This window comes from Rhipicephalus sanguineus, chromosome 9 (genome assembly GCF_013339695.2).
Source record: "Rhipicephalus sanguineus isolate Rsan-2018 chromosome 9, BIME_Rsan_1.4, whole genome shotgun sequence".
Classification (NCBI taxonomy): Eukaryota; Metazoa; Arthropoda; class Arachnida; order Ixodida; family Ixodidae; genus Rhipicephalus; species Rhipicephalus sanguineus.
Genome location: NC_051184.2, coordinates 38,529,273 through 38,550,012, shown reverse-complemented (window position 1 = coordinate 38,550,012; position 20,740 = coordinate 38,529,273). Strand labels below are relative to the sequence as shown.

The 20,740-nt window shown below is 46.2% G+C and overlaps 1 protein-coding gene across 1 annotated transcript in view; it reads right to left on the bottom strand.

Annotated features, from left to right (window-relative positions):
* Positions 1–20,740, bottom strand: part of LOC119405455 (gamma-aminobutyric acid type B receptor subunit 2-like) — a 541,724-nt gene that overhangs the window by 52,252 nt on the left and 468,732 nt on the right. Inside the window, 3 exon segments of the mRNA XM_049419414.1 lie at positions 10,381–10,572; positions 11,453–11,518; positions 13,593–13,700. Of these exon segments, the coding sequence (XP_049275371.1) occupies positions 10,381–10,572; positions 11,453–11,518; positions 13,593–13,700 (366 nt within the window).

The window sequence follows — 20,740 nt, the reverse complement described above, 5'->3', positions numbered from 1 at the left end:
GGTTGAACCCCCCCCCCCTGGCTACGCCAGTGTACTCTGTCATTCCGCCGTCCGTCGTAGAGCATGTAGTCTACTTTTCCTGAACGTGCTCTGGCGATATATTCCACAAGCAGCGAACAATGCGCCCGCATTTCCAAGGCGCAACCCTTAGACGTCTCATCAAGCGCGAGGATTGACCGCCCGCATCGGGGTCTTCGAGACCTGGCGATAGATCGCGAGACAGGCGTCGGGCATTAACACGAATGATGCGAAAAGAAAGTAATAAATGTCGGTGACAGTCACGCGATACTCAAGTGAATGTGCGTGTGCAGTCGGCGTACCAAAATTCGCATGACCTCAATGTAACATGACGCCATCATAGTGGCGTCATTATGACGTCATAATGACATCATATTGCTCTCTCCATGACTTCATTATGACATCATGGGCAGAGGAGGAGCAACGCACTGGCTGAGAAGAAAAACAAGATGGTTTTCGCCCTGGAGTCCTCTTAGGCGATTGCATAAGGAACTCTGTGAGTTTTTGTCTATTACGGACCTTTTCTCAGAAGAGAAGAAACACCTCCTTTCTGGACTGTGGCACGGAAGTGCAGAGGCTGACGTGCCTGCCTCGGCAGTGCGTTTTTGGGGTCTCATGTCTATTTAACACAGCCCAGACGGAATTATGGCAGCCCCCAAGGAGCATACTGTGAATAGGCGTATAGGACATCGAAGGGGGAAGGTGTTGAATATCATCCTGCGGTTCTGGCTCACAGTCTACCGCACTTATGTGTCGACAACGCTATTTCGTACTCCGTGTATGTTGGTTCAGGCTGGATGCGAAAGTCATCGTGTCCAGATATCAGTAACCTAATCACAGATTCATTCCGTGAACGGAAAGACCAAACGTTAAAAAACTCTGAGGCACTCGAATTGTCCCGCGAAGAACGAGTGTATTATAGCGCAACGTATGATAAACGTGATTCGATTAAATTGATATGCGCCGCACTCGGGCCATTGTGTTAACCTAAATTCAAGTATACTATGTGGTGGATATTTCAACCGGTTGCGTCCACTGTATACGGCGTTCTTATAGGTAAGATGAAGGCAAGGCTGCAAAATCAATCAATCAATCAATCAATCAATCAATCAATCAATCAATCAATCAATCAATCAATCAATCAATCACGCAAGTGCTTGCGGAAGCACCTGTTGGATGATGCTAAAGACTGAAATCGAGGTAAAATTGATTGCGCCGCTCGAAAGCATTATATAGCGGGCTTCTGATAAATATATCAGGTTAAGATAAGACCGCTGTTGTAGGCCGCGGCGGCTGTATTTTCGATGGAGGCGAAAATGTTTGAGGCCCGTGTACTTAAATTTAGGTGCACGTTAAAGAACACCAGGTGGTCGAAATTTCCGGAGCCCTCCACTAACGGCGTCTCCCATAATCATATCGCGGTTTTGGGACGTTAAACCCACATATTATTATAATACTGCTGTCGTAATCCACACAACAGGGCTCATTGGTCGTGGCCCACTGGCAAATAAAATAATTGTTTATTTCACTCGATAAAAAAAGCAAATGCCAACCAGGTATCTAGTTCGGAATACCCTTAACTTGTCAGATATTTATCGGTCGGTTATGTAACTTTTCATGTGCCGTCCGTGCGAGTCGCAGCCATCATTAGTATAAATATTTCATGTAGATGAATGCGGTCTTTTTGGTTAATGCAAGCCTACTTTCCGTAGGCGAGCACAGAGTGGTTGTTTCAACTCGTTAAAAGCAAACTATATACCGAGAACTCCCACGTACAAGACGCGGCGTTCTTGCGACGAAGTTTACGCATTCACCGCGCCGAGCTACTGCACGGAACTGGCGTAGGAGCTGTTGTTATTTCTTGTCACTTCGGCACCGAGTTAGCAAAAGGGGGCCGTTCCTTTATTGCCTCTCAGAGTAGCCAACATAGCTGTTCGCAGTCTTGGAAAGACCGGCCTTTTCTGCGCAGCGCAATATACGCCGACGTATCTTTTCTTTTTCTTTTTTTTTTCGAGTATGCAGCATTGCCGACCCGTTATATACGCTGCTTCAGTAGCTGACGCGCGCCCATTCGCTGACCGCTCAGCGTGTCACACCAAAAAGCTTTGAAACGGTCGCACAAACAAGCTCCGATATATGAGTTTAGAAATACTCAAAATGATCGCGTGATTTGAAACTCGAGCAATGATGGGTAAGTAGATATCCACGAGCAAACAAGAAGAAAATAAATAAAAGAAAAGCAGAGTAGCGTGAATATTCCCTGAGCTCCCCTGAATCGGGAAGCATGTGACTTTATAATGCAGGAAGACGTCAAGTTGGCCGCAACGCGAGACTCGAAAAAAATAAGTATGATCTTATAATGGAAGCTGCAGAGAGGCGCCCTCCGGTGGCTGTGCCGGATGTGAGTCGAAAATTCAATATGGCGTGCTTGGCCACTGCTTTGCAAATCGCAGTCGAAGTGCCGGACTCTCGAGATCGATGGAAGAAACAGCGACCATGGAGCTTGTTTATCAACCGCGAAATATTTGTTTTGTGAGCCGAGCGCACTTCTTTCGCCGTTATAGATGAAGCTTTTTTGGCTGACCTGCTACGTTCGGTCCGAGGCGGCTTTGCTTGCGAATGACTGCAAGCGTCGGCCATCATGAGGGGTGGGGAGGGGGGGTTGAGAGAGAGAGGCGAGGGAGGTGTCAGCGGTACAGCTAATGGCACGGCTATAGCATATATAGTTTCCTGCAGTTGCCTGGAGGGAACTCTGGCGCTGCGATCGTTCAGCCACTATAGGAATGATGGGTAGTACACACATTTGGCTAATCTTCGTGCTTGCGGCTTCGAACGCACTTGCGGCTTCGTTTATTGTTGTGTTTTGGCGTTTGTTTTTGGATAAAAGAATAGATCGTTGTGAACTTCGCGAGCCGATTTGAATTGGTGAGCCTTAAAAATTCCACAGCTTATCCACGGGGTGAATGATGGTGAGTGGGGCGAAGCTCTCGTACGGCAGGATCTTGGCGGCGGCGTCGCGCAGCTTCACGCCCAGTACATCATCAACGACGTGAGATCGGGCCGGTTTATACTAAAGGGTCGATGAGAGTCATGGCGACCTGCAGCTCACTTTAATTTTACATGTACGCTGTGAATTTTTATTGTTTAATCACGCACAGGAGAAATCTCACCAGGCACTACCTTGGAGGTAAACAATGGCTGCTAATGGGGAATGAGAGACAGAAGAAGTCGGCTTTTAGCTAACACTTACACATCTACTTCTACTAACGTTTCCTACTGGAACATGCCAATGGCTGTTAATGGGGAATGAGAGACAGAAGAATTCGGCTTTTAGTTAACGCGCACGCTGCGAATTTTTTATTGTTCAACAACGCACAGGAGAAATCTCCCACCGGCACCACCTTGGATGTCAAGATCTGGTACTAGCGTTAAGGCTGGTTACGCACTACGACGGGGACGAACGGGTGCCGCTTTGAGGAGCTTCGCCCCTAAAAGGTTAGGGTGGCGAAGCGAAACTGCGTGACATTTACTGCACTTCGCCTCGCGACAAAGCGGATGCGAGCCGCACGGAGCCAAACGAAGCCGAAAAGAACGAAATTTAGACAAACCCGTGTACCACCCATCATTCCCAGGCTGGCTGAAGCGCCTTGCGTTGCAGCTCCCGTAGACATAAGCGCCAGAGTTTCCTCTCGTGTATTTATACGAAACTGCTGTCAAACAGTAGCGTTGAAACACGCTGTTTCGTGCATTTTGCATTTGTGATGAGAAAATGTGCACGTGCACGCATGTTATCGTTATCGTGGCCTGATTAGACAGGATGATTTACTCTTGATAAAACAAGAAACACGCCTAATTAATGGTTAATACGGTGTACCACTATGATTTAACCTTGTTTACTCAGGTAAGACTCATAAGTAATAATTGTTGGGTTTTACGTCCTAAAACACGATATGATTATAAGGGACACCGTAGTGGCGGGCTTCGGAAACTTCGACCACCTGGGGTTGTTTAATGGGCACCTAAATCTTAGTACACGGGCCTCTAGCATTTCGCCTTCTTCGAAATGCGGCTGTCGCGCCCTGGATTAGGTAAGACTCGTTAAATACTGAAATACAGGTCTTCATCCTGAGCGTGACTGTATAATAATGAAGGTGTCCCGAAAGACTAGAAGACCTAAACGGCTGTTCTATTAATTAGGCTTCGATTTTGTGCTTACATATACTTTTCTTTTTTAATTGTGCGTGTAAGCTAAAGGGCACGTTTCGTTCTCTTTACAGTTGGTGCGAACGTATGCATGGTTGGTGAGTACACATAATGTTCCCTATGCCTAACGCACTCTAACGGCATGCGTCGGTGTCAGCCAAACCTTTATAACAGAATGCAAAAAAAAGTCAAAACTAAACACCCACCGTTTGTGGGGCGTAAGATGTTCAAAGAGTGGTTCCTTCAAACCTGAGATAACACACGAGAAAGTTGGTTTTGCAAGATCTGTAGCGTTCGCTCGTCATAGGGCAGCGGCCATACGATGATAACTTGCGACGTTCACTGCCGAGGTAAATTTACGCCGATGTCGTTGCCACTGGTACCCTTACTAGTGGAAGCTGTCAGCCGGTTTTCTCTCCGTTTATTTGTGCGTATCTGTACTTTCACTGAATAATGATTACTTGTAGACTTTCTTTTGTGTGTGTGAGTGTGTGTTTACGATATCCGCCCTCGTGTATTTATGAAGAAACGGCTTGCTTCAATTGTAGAACTGTCATAGTCAACCTAGCTCTATTGTAACCTAGCTTTTCCTTTATCTGCACTCATTAAACGACAACTGCAACAAAACAAACGTAGACCTCTTATCACTGTTCCTTAAGGACGTCCATTCTTTCGCGCTCGCTATGCCTCTCACCTTGCTACACAATCCTGGGCACGTGGTAATCTGTCGCCGTCTCCTACGCTGCGCGCAACTATTCACGCCAGACGCGTCGCCTCTATACGGAGCGCCGCCGTTCTTCAGACGTCGCCCGAACCGACGACCGTTATCGACGTCCGGTGACTCCTCGCGCAGGTCGTCTATCGCACACCACCCCCCGAGCACCCGGCACCAGTCGCCTATTCCCATTTATACTGCGCACGACAGTTTACCGTCGCCTAATGTGAGCGCAGTCTTTCGCAAAGCGCTAATGGCGACGGTCTCTCCGGTTCCATTATGTACCCCGCATCTATACGACAAACAATAAAAAAAAGATAGATGTTCGCTCGTTCTTGCGACACCATGACACCCGAATAGCGGGGTCACGTTACACGGTTTGTATTCGCTCGCGAATTTTAGTGCGGCGACAGTGCTGATTTTGTAGGTAACACGACGCCGCATATCGAATTTAGGGGGTCCCGCTCGGCGAGGCAATTAGTTGGAAATCGCTTGGGGTCCTTTGTGAAAGTCTGCGTGTCGCGGGCATTCGTGGCGTGAGACAATGACATGCCCCGAGTGCCTCGATATATTTTCTTTACGCTAGAGACACTAATTGCTCGGTCTCGTTCAATTTCGAAGTAATGAAGAAAACTTGGACACAGCTAACTGGTAGATGTACTGAAAGCCAAGCTGACTTTTTCGATAAGGGAAAGACGAGACAAAGCCTTAGAGGGCGCTGAATAAACAAATAATCGTCGTCTATGCACTCAGTAATCGATGAACTGACGGCGTTGACTGGCTTTGTGTAGCGCTAGTCGTCGGTCAACTGTTAAATCTTCTTTTTGCGGACAAAACGGCATTCTCGTTTTTGCTTGAATGTGGTGCTGTAGACTCGTTTCACGCATGAAACACATGTTATGCTTACCAAGGTGAACGACACGCTTTCGCTGGCATCCAGAACAAGGTTGTTGCCTTGTTTACCGGCACCGTGACAGGCGATATAAATGTTTTACACCGTTTTTTGCGACCAGCTATGACCAGCCATGAGAAATTCGGCTATGACCGGTTCTATCCGGTACGCGGGATAGAACCGTATCGCCGTTTTTATCTGGCGTGCCGGATAGAACCGGTGCCAGCCGTATAAGCGAACAGCCGAAGGGTCAGTTGTCTGGTGCACCGGATAGAACCGGCAGTGAAAGATACCATGTACTCTAACCTTATTATGGACAAAAAGAATGAGCACGTCGATGATATGAGAACGACTCAAATGTAAAGAACGCGGACGTTTGTGCAGAGCAGTTGCAGGGAGCAAGAGCGGCGAAACATTGAGCGTCATGCGAACTGACAACGAATAATTTGAAAATTTTGTTCCCTGCCTCCCCCCCCCCCCCCCCCCCAAAAAAAAAGAATAAAAGTAATCGAGATTCACAGAGAAGCGCGTCAAACAAGATCGCGAAGAGGATTTGCCTTTCGAAAATGAACGCGTCACAATAAAAGCGCGCGATTGGAGGAGGCGTCGTAGGAGCGCCGGTACGAAAGGAAGATCGTCTCATATGGAACAATTTCAGAACGTTCCTGACAACGGCAATGAAAAAAAATCATTTTTTTTTTCATCCAATCATTTCATAGGAGAAAACAAGCTTTCCCATCTAGGTAGTTTCTTTTAAATTACGCGTCCTTTTTTGTAATGTGTCGAATTCTCGGCGACAGCCTATGCATACACTGTGACGCCAGCGCTGACGCCATTCGGAGTCGTACCTTAGTTCTCTGACCTTTCGAGATAAGGAAAGTAGGAGGAGCGAAACTAGAAACACAGCTCTGAGCAAGCAAGCATGCACAAAAGAAGCCCCCCTCTTGGGAATGCGAAATGTTTCCCTGCACCACTGGCACCGCTTCCTTGTATTCCATTCGCACCGGCGCACCCTGATTAGATGGAACGAGAGCATGAGAATCAGAATGCAAGTCACGATCGCGTTATCCGCGAAAAGGCTGCAAAAAGTAAAACGCCTTTCGCACGTGGAAGCGGGTTTGGAAACGGTAGACTCGGAGTGAATGCTTCTAAAAGCGTGAACGAAGTGAATGACTTCTTGGAGTGCGTCGGACGCTCGACTGCCCGACAGACGGCAGAAGAAAAGATGGAGTGCACTACTCTGCTGGTTCGTGCGATCTTCGCCTCGGAAGCGTGATCCTGCTCGTGGTCCTACCTGTGGCCTTGCACCGAGTAAGGCGGCAAGCTTGCCCCTAACATATGGTACCAATGGACTGTCTTGTATCGGGTCGACAAGAATGGCAAATGTTAAGCTAGTTGGTATGGATTCAGCGTAGAAAAAGTTTGGCGTGTAGACACGCACGTCAAAGACGGAAAACAAAAGACCGCCGAAAGAGAGGGAGAGAGCGAAAAGCAAGGAGGTTAACAAGGTCTAGCCCGGTTTGCTACCCTCCACTATGAAAAGGCAAAAGGAATAGAAAGATTAGGAGGAGAAGAAATTTAGGTCAAGCCATTGAAGAAAAGTTCTCAGATAGCAAAACAGGCTGTGTCTCTAGCTTGAAGAACTGTTGTTCAAGTTCGTCATTAATCTTTGTGCCTCAATCATTTGCTATATTTGTATGAAATGTGCTTTGTGTTTCTTGTTTTTAACACGAGAGTGTTTTATGCCGGGGTCCACCAAGACTTCAGTGACGTATTTCCGTCACGGAAATGACGTCGAAAAAAATTTACACGATCAGATGGCAAAAAAAATTCAGTCAACGGGCGTCGAACCCACGACCGCTGGGTCCGCAACAACAGATGCCGGGCACGCTATTCGCTGCGCCACGGTCACTTTTTTTTTTTTTCTTTATTACTTACTTTTGCACCTCGTACAATAATATTACAGTGCATAAACAGTACATACAGAGGTAATTACCGGAATGGTTACATAGTGACTAGAATTCCTTTAGACGGATAAGTGGCTCAAGATGTTCGAGCCACTCTGGAATTGGGTCTTTAGTTTTACACTCTTCAATAAACTTCGTGATCATTTGGCGGAAATATTCACGAATGGGCAGTGTATTGATATCAGCATGGCGAACTGCCATGTACTTTTTCCAAATACTGTGAAGGCCGAGCAACATAACAGTATCATAAGGTGCTCCATCGTCTTCTTCATTAACTGGTAAAAACCTGATCCCGTAGGCATCAATCGGTAAATCTTTTTTTATAGTTCTCTGCAGAATGTCCCAGAAGAACACCCCTTCCCAACAATCCAGAAAGACATGTTCTATGGTTTCAGGTTTACAACAGAGAAAACAGTGCGTTCCCCACGGTACAAACAGTCCCCTTTCATGCATCCACGTTTTAACTTCTAGCGTCCCTGTATGGAGCTTAAAGAAAAATGATTTTGAACTAGATGGGACAGCCATTTTTTTTACTCGGGCCAGTACATTTTCGCCACGTCCAGCAGGGTACAAACTCCTGTAAAGTGGTACCGGTAAAACAATGTCGAGAAGGTCTCTATACAACCTTTTTCGTTTTACTCCCGCTAGATATTCGCTAGAGAAACGTGCCAATAAAAAATTGCATGCACCAACTACTTCTTTTAGATAACCATAAAGCGCCCCATGCACATAGTCCGAGCTGACAACGAGTGAAGGTAAAACTCTTCCAAGCCTCAGCTGAATAACTGCACGTAGAAACGGGTCTCTTGTGTCTCGCAGAAACATAAAACGACGAACGACCTGTCTTAAAAACAAATGTGATTTACGAACGCGCCTCTTATATCTACCACTGTACCGGCCGACGGGGGGGTGCTGCCCTCTGGGAGCGGTAAAGTAATTCGTCATTACTGTGGCCTCCGCGATTAGCACCTGCAACGCGTTACACGTGCGTCCCATTCGGCGCGTTTTCAATAGAAGTTCAACTTTGTGAATGCCTTAACACACCGCGAGGTGGCGATCTTAGCCCAAGCGTCGTAAAAGCGTCGGTGTGTCGGCCTCGCTCATAGCACCACGCTATCCAGACCAAAAATAGCTCTGCGACGCGCGCCTACCTCACCTGGCTGTAACACCGCGTTCCCCGCTCACGCGCTTGCCCCGAGAAAAATCGCGGCCGGGCTACCGAGGCGGCACGATGCGCTTTGCGTTTCCCTCTAGTACGGCCGTGGTGTTCAATCACATTTAACATGCCGCGGGATGGCGACGAAGTTCTGCGTCCAATATGCGACGCTCTTCTGGCTATCACACCTCGTTCTCTGATTTCGTTTTCACCGTTCACTACTACAGCTAACCACCGTGACAGCTACCAAAAGGGTTTGTTTAATCATTTAACATGGACGTTAGTCGTCAGATGGAGATGTACCACCAATCATCAAAGTGGGCGCATCCACGTTAAACGGTGCTATAGCTGCCAGACATCAATATACATTGTACAAAGTCTCTTATATCGATGTACAGTAAACATTCAGTTACTTCTGTAAGGGCACGCTTTACTTTCGTGTTTTTCCGATTCCTATGACGGAGAGATCAACCATCTTTTTTTTATTATTGTTAGGCATTCCCGTTCCCCTCTGAAATGTACTCTGTACCCTGAGGGTAAAATAAGTGAAGGCTGCCAAAGCTGTTGTTCTCTATGGCTGGTGGCAAGGTCTGTAGCCGTCTTTGTGTGCTGTGGCGTTATTGTTGTTCTGCTTGACCGAATAAAATTGCACGTAGGGCCTTTGTCACAGAGGTTGAGAAACGGTATGAAGGACGGTGGCGAGGTTAGCCAGACTTTATCCAGCCTGTTCCTTTGCTTGTGTGAGAGAAATAGGAGTTTAAAAAGATTAGATAGATAGATAGATAGATAGATAGATAGATAGATAGATAGATAGATAGATAGATAGATAGATAGATAGATAGATAGATAGATAGATAGATAGATAGATAGATAGATAGATAGATAGATAGATAGATAGATAGATAGATAGATAGATAGATAGATAGATGGATGGATGGATGGATGGATGGATGGATGGATGGATGGATGGATGGATGGATGGATGGATGGATGGATGGATGGATGGATGGATGGATGGATGGATGGATGGATGGATAGATAGATAGATAGATAGATAGATAGATAGATAGATAGATAGATAGATAGATAGATAGATAGATAGATAGATAGATAGATAGATAGATAGATAGATAGATAGATAGATAGATAGATAGATAGATAGATAGATGTCAAAAGGGGTGTTCACAACACAGGCATGGCAATGCGCCACGTTGCTCAAGACGGATAAGCCGATACATGCGAAGCACGCTGGCGCGTCGCATCGGCGGAGAGCGATAGTGTACTCTCCTCCACTTCCCAGTGAAACGTTCTCACTCGTTGCAGATGACAGGGGATGGCACACTTATAAACGGTGTCGCATTGTGTTACTCTGGTGCGCCAGCAGATGCGATACAAACGCGGCTAGTGCCAAAGTAAGGGGTGTTCTCACCAGGCCGGAGACGGTGATGTTCTCGCTGGTGCTGAGGGGCAACAGGTCGGTGCCGATGTAACCCTCCACGGCTTCGACGATCTGCGCCGGCTCGCACGACACATCCGGCTGCGGCGTCTCCCACCAGCGCTCGGCGTACATGGCCCCGATGAGCCACTGGTACTTGCGGCCGTACATGCCCATCTTGAAGGCCTGCGTCATCGCAACCCCGTACTCTGCTGTTACACGCCTGAGCGAGCGCGTGCGGTAACGTTCATATGGCGCTAATGAGAAGGGCAGTTTGCGTCAATAACGTGAGTTTCAAAACGGGATTGTTGGAGCTAGGGAGTAAAATGAGAGTAAATAGCCCATCATAAGACTGAATGCGTAGACTAAGAAAAAATCGAGTATTTAGGGATTATTTATGCCGCACGGCCATAATCGTCATCTGGCTTGCTCGCGATTCCATTTTTGAAAACCCGTCTCTCGTTACTTTCCTATCAGTAATGCTACGACACACTGATAACTATGTCACGTGACCAGGAAATGCCGGGTCAGCGGTGTAAACGCAAAAACAGTAGGCGAGGTAGGTGACGATCATAGCTGTGTGGCAGTAATACTCCCCATATACTCGATTTTTTTTATCGGAGTATAGGGCCTTGAAGATTACGGCTGTACATACATAGCAGTCATGGTTACCAGATCAAAGAAAGCGAAGTTGTTGACCGTCAGCCTGGGCTGCCCCCGGAAACCGGTCAGTTAGTTGGCTTGTTGGGTAGTTGATGAACAGGTTGCGTGATAGGGTGGTTGATTCTGTGTGGTATGACCGAATCAAGGCGACAGCTGCCAGCCATTGAGACATTACCAACGGAATAATGCTTGACACACCGGTAGGTCGGCGGAAAACCTTAATCGACGATCAACTTTTTGACTTTAGGAAAATCAGTGTTGTGAAGATTCTTGTCACTGTACAGTGGCAAGTATCTTTACAACAGTGTTTATCTTTATTTATTTATAGGGTAACCCTATATATTGTGGAATGTACACTCACTCATTGTTTAGAAGCACACTCGGATATTTTTTTTTCTCTCACCTGACAGAAAACCTTCCGGGCCCAGAACTCGTCAAAGTTGCCCAAAATGATGCGAACGTCTTTTTCCTGCGAAAGATAAGAAAACATATACGGGGAATGATATTTTGCCAGCATATCACGGTAACAATTTCTTCATACGAGTAATCTATTGCTTGGGAGTCATTGCGCATTAGTATAACAGTGCTAGCGTCAGAAAAAATTGTAGTTCGACCACTTTATTTGACGTAACAATTATATTCTAGCTTAGCCAGCTAACGTGATAACCTTTACAATGTGTTTGAGCGGAACTTGTGTGTAATGAAGGCTCTCCTAAATGGATTTCAGAGGTGCTCAAGAACACCTCTTTGCTTTACCAATACGATAAACATAGAAGTAGGTGCGATAAGCGATATACAATGCTAAACTGTTTTTGAAGTACGCGACGACGAACTACCGGTGCGGTGACTGCTTCAAGCGAGCAAGGAGGTAGCTTGTAAACCGTCCGCGAACTACTATAGCAAAGTGCTAGGCAGGTGAACAAACGGAAGATCTTGCTTCGACAGCTTGTCTGTGCATGTGGATAACATTCTCGGATATTTCTCGACAGTTATCAAACAAAAAAGCCACGGATGGCTGGGAGACATGTTTACAGCAGAAAATTTACAAAATATTCGTTGTCCAACGACTTCGTAAGCACATTTCGTGTGACCTTAAGCTGTCTTAATGTGATGTACTGTCGTTTTTTGTCGTCTACCGTTAGAGCAAGAGAGAGCTAGAAAAATTTGAAAATTTTGAGCGTTATCGTTGTAATAACAGATCGATAAATCTGATTGATCTTAAATTTATGCACGCGTAGACCTGGAAGGAAAAGAAACACGAATAACACGGAAAATCAATCATTATTTTGACGGGGAGGGAAAGTTAATGCAGTGTTTTATCTATATTTCTTTTTTCGAGCTAACGTTCGTCTCGCGTTGTTTTTCCCCCGCTTAAACGTGCGTTTTCTTCACTTATTTTCGCTGCACATTCGAGTTGAAGCGTTCTTAGAATTGATCGCCGTGACCTTTGTATCTCAGTGGCGTGCTGCTGCGTTAGACTGGCGTGTCAAAATAGGCGCACGGCACCAACTGTTAGGGAAAGCGTGCTCATGCAAGCGCGAACGAAGGGCACAGGCTCCGCTAAACGTTTCGTCCCAAACTTTTCCGGTTCCCCTGAAAAGTTTTCTCCCGAAGTTTTGAAACCACGCAAGCCCCAGACGTCACTTCCAACAGTCATTCCTTGTTGCGAAACGTTTGCAAAGCGTGGTCTGAAAGAAAATCTACAGCAGGTCACCGGCAGTTTTGCAATTTTGTTGTATATAGCACGCGCCAGCAGCACACGGCAAACTGTTCAACGAAGTACTGCACCTCTTCCTATTTTCGTGCGCAGCCGCGTAAGACTCTGAGAGACTCGATTCTTCATACGGGCCGCACCGCCGTAGTGTGAGTGTCGCGGGATGTAGTAAACTTTTTTCCTGTTTCACGAAAATCTGCTTCCTGCTTTGCGAAGATATGCTCTGCTGCTAAGTACAGTAGCCAGTTGGGGGAGTCACTATACACTAGAACACTAGACACGAGACACTAGAAGACAGTGTGTCTCGTCATTTCTTCTTCTAGTGTCTTGTCGTTTTCTTTGCGCGCTGTGTGCAAAGCTACTACTAAGTGTAATGTTGTTGCTCTCACAGACATGCTTTTACAACTGCTAAGTTCTTTTGCAAGGCGCCTCGTAGGCTCCACCACAAGGTAACGGATGCTCCTAACAGAGAAGTCGTACGAGTGAGTTTTCGTGAAGGTGAGCTTGGAGATATGGCTCTCTCGCGTGCTATTCAAAGAATGCAACCGGTATGGCCTCTGTAGAAAATCCATAATTAAGTTACCCTAGAAAAGTTTTCTAGCAGGCAAAGATAAAAGCAGAGCTTGTACACTGGGCATGAATGACGTAGTCAGAACCTTCCTTCAGCAGACGGGGACGTTGAAAACGAAGTGCAAATGTGGATACTTCGCGAAGCGCTGACGGCAGATACAGGAGATGCAGTACGAAAGTCGCGTGTTCGATTCGGCGCGTAAATATTTCAGCGAACGAGGTAACTAAGCGAACAAACGGTGCCTCTCTCTCTTCCCACCTTGAGCTTTTCGAGTTCGTGCTCGATGTCGTCTCCCTCGCCGATGCCCTGCACCTCGTCGATCTGGATGTTCGCCGAGTCAAGCACTGTCAGCAGGCGGCTGTGCGGCTGCGAGGCAAGAGCAAACGCACGTGTCAAAACACGGTGTTCGGTTTAGTCATGACGGCGGAATCCATCCATCCATCCATCCATCCATCCATCCATCCATCCATCCATCCATCCATCAATCAATCAATCAATCAATCAATCAATCAATCAATCAATCAATCAATCAATCAATCAATCAATCAATCAATCAATCAATCAATCAATCAATCAATCAATCAATCAATCAATCAATGAATCATTCAATCGATGAATCATTCAATCGATGAATCGTTCAATCAATCAATCAATCAATCAATCAATCAATCAATCAATCAATCAATCAATCAATCAATCAATCGATGAATCGTTCAATCAATCAATCAATCAATCAATCAATCAATCAATCAATCAATCAATCAATCAATCAATCAATCAATCAACTTTCTGTCTACAAGGCGTTGCAAGTATTGATAAAGCAGGTGAACGCAACACTTGTGAGCAGAGTTCGGATTACTACACGATCAATACAAGAAAGTGGACCAATCGTAATTAGTTTGGTAGTAACAAATGCGCAGAGTTGAGTACAACAGACATTCAGAAATACTAGCAAGACAGTTGCGAAACAACGTGCGCCATTGCGAACAGCAAACTTACGCAACGTGAAAAGTGAGAGAGAGAGGGATAGAAACAGCGAGACGTGCGAAAGGCAATGTTGGCGGACCTGTACCAGCCGGAAAAGTAACGCTTTCATAGTTCTTCTAGTCTGGACTAATGCGTGCACTCGGTACATCTTATTTCCGCTTGGGAATGAAACCACTCGTTTGGCTAGCCATGTATCTCGAGTAAAGAAGCGATGTTAGCGCTTATATTTGGAAAGGCAGGAAAACGAATCTGCCGCACGTGTCCCCAATAGGAAGCATAGTGAGATGCAGAGAAAATAAGTAGTTGCCGAAAGAGACGTTCACTTCAGGAAACCATCTCTCTAAAAGCAGTGGTACGAGCGTCTATTCCCCAATCAATTAATAGAATTCCACTTCCGCTAGTCTTGCGAACAAGGCTTCCTTTCTCGAATAAAGCAAACATGAGCTTCAATTCCAGTAACGTCGGTTGACAGGCGTCGAGGCGTCCTTAACCCTTCCCAGGTCAGTTTTCATTTTGCCCTGTTCAATCAAGTGCGGCCGCTACAGATATAAGTCGTCTCTTTCCGAGGGGCAGCATGATTTATTCAACGAATCATCGCAAGAGGCCCAGAACGCACACCCGGAAAGAGATCAAAGGGCCGCCGGGCACGAATTCGAAGCTCTCAATTACATCCCGCATGGGTCTTCGTAGAAAATGACGTAGATTTGAAGAGCGTACGAAGCGCAGCGTTTCGCAACAGCTTCTTCATCATGATGGAAGGAAGGAAACAGAGAGACAGAAGGCTTAACCGGAACCGCGTCAGGCTGGCAACCCAACACCGCGGAATTGGGAAAGAGGAATAGAAATATCAAGAGAGAAGGGAGAACGAAAGAAGGAAATCGTCAGCGAATGACGCGTGCGGTAGTGCAAAAAAAAAAAAAAAACATTAGTAATTGAGCGGTAACGATGCGAGCGCTCAAAAATTCGGTAGTAAAATAAAAAAGAACTTTCGCATCGGCGTAGGGACAAAGAACACGCCGAACTCTAGCTGAAAGCAGCTGGCGAAAAGAAGTGACCATATGTGGGCGATGTCCTCGGTGTGTGTTCCTGGCCTAGCTTGCGCGTATGAACAGATTGGGCCAACGTAAGGCTACGCAGATACGGCAGGGATTTTACTAACGTGGCATGCTGCCATACCTGTGTTCGTAACGCCCTTTTTAAAACATGCATTATCTATCTATCTATCTATCTATCTATCTATCTATCTATCTATCTATCTATCTATCTATCTATCTATCTATCTATCTATCTATCTATCTATCTATCTATCTATCTATCTATCTATCTATCTATCTATCTATCTATCTATCTATCTATCTATCTATCTATCTATCTATCTATCTATCTATCTATCTATCTATCTATCTATCTATCTATCTATCTATCTATCTATCTATCTATCTATCTATCTATCTATCTATCTATCTATCTATCTAATCTTTGTAAAAAGTCAATGATATGAATCTCACTTAGATGCGGAATTTCATTTTTCATTTCTTTAGGGTACGTTACTAGCCTCCGTATACACATGCGTCCGTATCCCTTGAACGAAACTTCTTTGTTTATTCAGCGGTTTCTCGTTTCCTTTCTTCCCTACCTGTGTTACGCTATTCCGGCCAAACCTTGCCGATTCGTGAAAGGGCAAATGAATTGGAAACATCGGTTGGTTGTCGAACCGCACTGACTGATTGTTTACGTTTCCTAACGCTCTAGTACGCCACAGAACCGAACTCTTACCCCGCTATCGCCCCCAAAAACTACATTATAGAGGGAGCAACAATCCCGAATGGAGCACCATTGTTGTTGCTGTGTATACAGCGCCGAGTTGGCAAACACGCGCTCGCGAGCGTGCTCGCACTAGCACACGCAGAAAAAACTAATCCTCGGATCGCCAAACGCGCGTCCTTGCAGAAAAGATCAAAAGATCTAATAAAAAAAAAAGAGGGAACGCAAGGAAAAAGGTCAAACAAGAGGCTACAGCCGCGTTTGTTTGGCGAAGGCCTAACAAGGCAGTCGACCTTTTCGCTCCGTGTTTCCCTTATAAATCCCGCCGGCTTTGGCTGTCTTCAAAGTGGATTTCTCAGGAATGAAGTGCCTAAGAGATCAAGCCGAAATGTGAAAAAGAATGAAGAAATGAAGGAGGAGCCACACGTACGCGCGAATGGGGATAAGAGAAAACCTTTTGCCCTTTGGCATTCTACAGCACCGAGCTTCAGCTGCATAGAGACAGAAAAAAAAAGAAAAAAAAAGAATTGGAATGAGTCATTGGTCTGGACAGAAACGTAGAAAAAAGCGCAAGCGCGTGCATAAAACGGCTGAAGCTTTTTGAAAGGCAAAGATAAGACTGTCTCAGCGCTTTTCTTGCTGCCTGCCTTCCTCTCATACCTTATTCAAAGGTCGGCCGATTCTTCAAAAGGGCTCTCGAGAAAGATTATTATCTAGATTAAGAAAGGAGAAATTCTCACTTCGGGAGCCACCGCGTAAAGTGCTTCCCGCAATAGTCGGGGGAAGGTCAGGTCAAAACGTTGGGACTCCTGGCCGAGTAGATTTTCTTTTTTTAGCAGCGCGAACCTTTCGAGAAGCCGTGAGGTTACTTAAAACGTGTGCATACTGAGATTAAGACTGTGTTGTTTTTTTAGAGGACTACCACGTGTTTAACGCATAACGTGGTTAGGGCGCTCGCTTTACGTCATCAGTCGTGAATTTATAAAGTACTCGGCGAAGGAGCGTCTTTGTGTTTTGGCGTGATTTCAAAGACGTTGCTCCGCTTCAGATGTTTCCGTTATGATCTACGCCACGCACTGAAACATCTACAATCTGTGCGCTATAAAAAAACTCGTTTCAAATGATGGCCGTTTGACGGTGGCCCCTGCCACCCATTGTAAGGCATTTGCGTGTGGCTCGTGTCAAAGGCGCGGTAACAAGTTAAAGCTCACGTAAGCTTTTAGCATGCTGAAAAGTGTTTACCTATCCTGAAGTGTTAGTTGTAACCGGGTCGCGTAAGAATTATTGCCGTCTTCTGTTACATTTAATCGACAGTGAAGTAATCCGAGAGGCAAAATTCGGCAGATCCCAGGTACCATGGGAGTCGATGTTATGCGAAGCATGTGGCGGGTAGCTGACTGTGGCGTAAGCTTTTTTTACTGAGCGACACGTTACAAAATGACGCTAAAGATTTGTATAAATTTTATACGCACACTTATATATGCTGAAGAGCCGCATATAAGTTATATAACCAGTTGTTTACGGTTGGGTAACGCTGCCAATGGCAACGTGGGTATTGCCAACACCAGAAGAGGTAAGCTGATATGTAGTGCTTATACGTGTCCCGAGAACGCACGCACGTTTCACGAACCCGTGTGCATGTGTCCAAGAAGTTCTTGACAGTTCTTGAACAAGGGCATCATCACCGTGATCAGTGAGCACCAGCAGCTGGTCACGACTTGTTATAGGATCCGGTCGTGATCGTGGTGACGAGGGGTCCATGTGTAGTGAAGTATGTGGTATAGTAGAGCTGTTGAAATTCGTGGATGCCTCAGTCATTTCGTCGACAAATCGTCTGTCGACAGAGCCGGCGACATGTCGGAACCGGAAGCCACCCTTCGCGTTGGTGAGGTATAAGCCGTTCAGGCTCGTAGGCCTGGATAGTGCTACGTAGGCCAACATCAGTGGATGGTGTTTGTCGTATTTGTAGACTACCTGGGCGTATGTGGCCTACGTAGCCTAGTCTACAAAGCGGCTGTCAATCAATCTGGCGTCATCCTCGGTCAGCATGAGGCCATCGCCCAGCCTTGTAAGAAATGAAGAGGACACTGCGTCGTTCTGGCGGACTAAGTGCGCTTTACGGTGCGGTGATGTGGATATCATATGTAACTTTCGTTAATGTATTCCTCCGGGGTCGAGTAGTGCTTAAATATAGCTTGCTAAATCATAGGAATACAAACGTAATGTTTATTAGAATGCTATAAAAGCGGAGCCAACACTGGAACTACAGACTTTAATCTGATATGACGCCTGTATCGTAGGAGTAGACATCGTAGGAGTATCATGTAGTGTTGATTGCTTTCTTGTAAAATTAGATAGCCAGCACCACAACCACAATTGACATTGCACCGATATTACGCCAGCGTAGGCTGTTTTTCGAAACTAATTTATAGACCTGGCGTGGCTCAGTGGTAGAATACCTGATTGCCACGCAGAATGCTTGGGTTCGATTCCTGCTGGGATCCTAACTTTCATTCTTTCCATTTGTTGCGTCAACGCTGCCGATGTTGGTTTTCCTTAACGCCTAGCATTTAAGTTAACAATGTTTGTTCTCGCCGTTCCTGGGTAGATATAAACTGTCAATCACCTGTGGCGCATACCCGTACACCGCGGCCTGTGGTAAACGGGTATGTGCCACACGTGTCTAGTGGAAAGGGTTTGACGACGTACGCGACAAGATTTTAAAGTTATTCGTGTCATGACCCGGCAGTCATATTCGTCAAATCCTCTTACCCTCCCATGCAAAGTTTGGTCTACACCAAGTTAAGGAGGCGATCATGAGAGCACCCAGACGTAGGCGGCTAGATAGATAGATAGATAGATAGATACGTAGATAGAAACGCTCAAAGTGCCAGAGGTTCGCTAAGAAATGCTTCGCATTTAATAACTTATTTCGGGGAATAGTTGTATTTGCAGGCGAGAATGTATTTCACGAGGGGTGATAGCAAACGACTTCACTATCTTTTTGTTTTTACGATGTGTTCCGCCGACGATCAGGTTATTCGACGATCGACGACCATACTAGTCGCTATCGTAGTCTTGTGAGTGTTACTCGCTTGTACAATGAGTGTTGCTTTATTTACTGGGCACGGGCGCGTCCAGTAAGGAGTTTCATCCATAATAGTCTGACTGCCACCTTCTTTACCGTCACAACCACGCGCCAATATCACACACCCGTTCTCGACCTTCTGATTCAGGTGCTCATGCTTAGCAGGAGTGTTGTTCGGACTACTCATGAAGTGATACGAAAAGACTTCGATGACTGGCGCAGAATCATTACGTTATAGCAAGACGGAAGGTAGCCCTTGCTGAGTGGTAGAAAGACCATCCAATCAGCTACCATGCATCCAGAACCATAGGCGTGCGCACAGGGGGGCAGGGGGGGGGGCGGCCGCCCCCCCTAATCATCTAAGAGGGGGGGGGCGCAAAATCTGCCCTGTACACTGACCTTTCTAGTCACCTAAGAGGGGGGGGCGCTGCGACGAACCTTTGCCCCCCCTAATGGGCAACCCTGCGCACGCCTATGTCCACAACGTTCGCGTGTTCGAACAGCCACCAGCTGCTTTGTGGGCGTCAGTGATGTACGAAATGAGACCAGCGAGTAAACGTCGGGTGTTAGTCATAGCCTAAAGAACGATTACGAAACGTTGTCCGCTTCGGTGGTACAGCGGTTACGGCGCTCCGCTGCTGACCCGTAAGTCGCGGGTTCGATCCCGGCCACGGCGGTCGCATTTCGATGGAGGCGAAGTGCTAGAGGCCCGTGTACTGTGCGTTGTCACACAGATTTAGGGACACCAGATGGTCGAAATTTCCGCCCTCCGCTACGGCATACCTCAATATCATATGGTGGTATTGGTACGTAAGAACCAGGTATTATTGTTACTACGTAACGTTAGCTTGACGTTTACGGCAAGCATTGCTGAGGCCGGTACGCCGCTGCATGCCAGAAGGAGACGGATGAAGCTGCGTCGACGTCGCTTCGCCATTATTGTAGCCAAGCTCACTCCGCGTGCCTATGGTGCGCGCGAGCAATCGTCAGGAAGGAAGCAAAAAAAAAAAAAAATCTTTTGAGTCTTGACACGTGTACTTTTTTTTTCCTTTTTGACCCGGTAGAACAGTTGCAAATGTTACCGCTCAGCAGAAACCACGCATCGATCTATCCGCATCGTCTCCAATGTTGTGTGCGATATTAATCGGGCTTTCTGCGGGGCGGGGGGGGGGGGAGAAGAAACATCTGGCATCTTTCGTTAAGCAGCTGGCGTCTTTTCGTTTTGCTTTAGAAACATCTGGCGTCTTTTCGTTTTGCTTTTAGAAAACATCTGGCGTCTTTCGTCGGTTTATTTCATCAATCAACGGCGTTTTGAACAAAATTTTTATTGTTTAATCACGCACAGGAGAAATCTCACCAGGCACTACCTTGGAGGTAAACGATGGCTGCTAATGGGAATGAGAGACAGAAGTCGGCTTTTAGCTAACACTTACACTTCTACTTCTACTAACGTTTCCTACTGGAACATGCCAATGCCTGCTAATGGGGAATGAGAGACAGAAAAATTCGGCTTTTAATTAACGCGCACGCTGCGAATTTTTTATTGTTCAACAACGCACAGGAGAAA